General features: G+C 47.5%; 1 protein-coding gene across 1 annotated transcript; it reads left to right on the top strand.

Moving 5' to 3' along the window:
* Positions 1-646: 646 nt before the first annotated feature.
* On the top strand, positions 647-1,198 carry LOC111908758 (uncharacterized). Its single transcript, XM_023904568.1, has one exon. The coding sequence runs from the start codon at positions 647-649 to the stop codon at positions 1,196-1,198; it is 552 nt and encodes a 183-aa protein (XP_023760336.1).
* Positions 1,199-2,871: the final 1,673 nt, after the last annotated feature.

Raw genomic sequence — 2,871 nt, 5'->3', positions numbered from 1 at the left:
CCAGGCCCCTTGTCACAAAAGATTATGGGTAAGAAGCCCCAAATAAGGACCGAGTTAAAGGAGAGGGTAGAACGATATCTGAGGCAGGAAGAAGGCGGGGTAGCAAAACAGGCATACCTAAATGCTATGACAACCAAATGCCACAACCCATGCCACACAAACTTTCGAGGAGGAAGTAGACACTTTGGCCAAGTAAGGACATCTCAGGCGCAGTTTCGACCATTCATTAAAGACGATGAACGGATTCGTCGACCGGATGTGTACACAGTATCAAAGGAACAACAACCAGACAAGTCACCCAAGAGTCGGTATTGTGAGTACCACAAAAGCAAGACACACGATACTGCTAGTTGTTTGGCACTCAAGAAGGAAACGGAAGAAAAGCAACTCAAAGGAGACTTGGTGGAGATAGCACAGAGCCTGCGCGTCAAATTTGAAGCCGGAAACACCAAGAACGCGCCTCGAGAAGGAGTTCAACCCAAGGAAATATTCATGATGTGTAACAAAAGAAGTAGGGAGGCACAATCGGCAAACCAATGGGTCTCCGGGCCCCCGACGCGAATGCTCACGTTCTCTGCGCAAGACCCCCCGTACGGAAGGATGGAGAGGTGATAAATTGTTGGTAATCCAGGCCTCCATCAAGGACATGACCATACATAGAGTCTACGTCAACACAGGGAGTTCTGCAAACATAATTTATGAGCACTGTTTTCGGTTTCTCCCAGATCGTTGGAAAGACAACCTGAGACCCACGGCGTGGAGACTGGTTGGATTCACCTGCCACAGCCTGTGGCCGCTGGGCACGATTCACCTCCCCCTGACGATAACCATCCATGATAAACAACGGAAGAAGATAGTCCTAATCGACTTCGTAGTCATTCGGCATCCGACAAAGCACAACATCATCTTGGGAAGAATGGCCCTCCTAAAGCTAGGAGCTGTCCCATCAACCATGCATGGAATCCTGAAATTCGACACTTCGGCAGGCTTAGCCACAGTAATTGCCACCCTGACCAGGGATCTGCAATGCTTTACGGTCATGAAGCCAGCAGAGATGACTAAAGAAACAAAGAAGCCGCGACAAGACCTGAAAAAAGGGAAGGAAGTAATCAATGAAAGATACCCTGATCAACCGATCAGCATTGGTCACGACCGCCCATGTCATGTAAGAGAAGCAGTAGTCGACCTACTTAAGTGATACAAACACATATTTGCATGGACCCCTACAGACATGGTGGGGGTAGATAGGAAGATCATTGAGCACAAACTTGTGATCAAACCGGGGACAAAGGAAGTGAAGCAGAAGAAAAGGGTCCAGGGAGGAGACCGCAACAGGGCAATTAACACAGAGGTGGCTAAGCTGGAGGAGGCCGGAATAGTAAGGGAAGCAGTCTTCCCAACCTGGATTGCTAATCCGGTTATGGTGCACAAGAAAGACGGGTCATGACGCATGTGCATCGACTTCTCAGACTTGAACAAAGCGTGTCCCAAGGACTGCTATCCCCTCCCAGAGATCGACCAGAAAGTGGAGTCGCTGCAAGGGTTTAAGCTAAAGTGTTTCTTGGATGCATATAAGGGATACCACCAGATTCTGATGAGCGAGCAGGACGAAGAAAAAACGGCTTTCTACAAGGATCATGGCACTTTTTGTTACACCAAGATGCCCTTCGGTTTAAAAAATGCGGGAGCCACATACCAGCGCCTGGTCAACTTGGTCTTTGCCAAGCAAATTGTGAGGAACATCGAGGTGTATGTCGACGATATGGTGATTAAGAGCTCCCACAAAGACAAAATGTTGCAAGACATTGAGGAGACTTTTAATACACTAGAAAGGGTCAAAATGAAATTGAATCCGGCTAAGTGGATATTCAGGGTTGAGGAAGGAAAGTTCTTGGGATACTATGTTACCAAACAGGGAATCCAGTCTAGCCCAGTTAAAGTGGACGAGGTTATAGAGACACCACCCCCAGACACCTTTAGAGATGTGCAAGGTTTGAATGGGAAGCTCACGAATTTGAGTAGATTCATCTCGAAATCCACTGACAAGGCTATGCCACTATTCTATAGATTGAAAGGCTGTATTGAAAAGAACAACTTTCAATGGATGGCCGCAGCGGAGGAAGTGATTCAGAAGATTAAAGAAGCACTACATAAGCTACCCACACTGGCCAGCCCCGTTCCAAGGGAAACACTGCAAATGTACCTCTCGACCTCAAACGAAGCAGTATCCTCGGAGTTGACCGTAGAAAGGGAAGGAGAACAGAAGCCGGTATACTTCGTGAGTAGGTTATTATAGGGCCCTGAGCTCAATTACCCCACCCTGGAAAAGTTAGTCCTGGCACTCATTTACGCGGCGCGACGTTTGAGGCGCTACTTTCAAGCGCACCAAATTGAGGTACTAACAAATTGCCCCATCAAACAAATATTGCTCAAGACAGAAACATCGGGCTGGTTGGCAAAATGGGCAATTGAGCTTGGAGAGCATGATATAAGTTATCGTCTAAGGACAAGCATTAAGGGGCAAGCATTGGCTGATTTCTTGCTCGAGATTCCAGACGAAGGAAACTCAGCCAAGGAAAGAATATGGCTGGTAGAAGAGGTCCCAGCGAACGACTGCTCATGGACACTATACACCGATAGGGCGTCCAACAGGGAGGGCTCAAGGGCAGGCTTAATACTTAATAGCCTAGAGGGAAAGGAAGCGACCTATGCTATTCGGTTTGACTTCCACACTTCTAATAACGAGGTTGAGTATGAAGCTTTTCTCAGAGGGCTGCGCCTAGCCAAACAAATGGGTGTGAAGGCCGTGACAGCCCTAACAGATTTGATATTAGCCGCAAATCAAATTAATAGAAGTTTCGAGGCAAGGGA

This window comes from Lactuca sativa, chromosome 9, assembly GCF_002870075.4.
Source record: "Lactuca sativa cultivar Salinas chromosome 9, Lsat_Salinas_v11, whole genome shotgun sequence".
Taxonomy (NCBI): domain Eukaryota; kingdom Viridiplantae; phylum Streptophyta; class Magnoliopsida; order Asterales; family Asteraceae; genus Lactuca; species Lactuca sativa.
The sequence above is the reverse complement of the archived record's forward strand: the minus strand, read 5'-3'. Positions and strand labels throughout refer to the sequence as shown.

Bases quoted from the DNA above. Each gene is read 5' to 3' on its own strand.
- LOC111908758 (XM_023904568.1), top strand. From the start codon at position 647: ATGACCATACATAGAGTCTACGTCAACACAGGGAGTTCTGCAAACATA.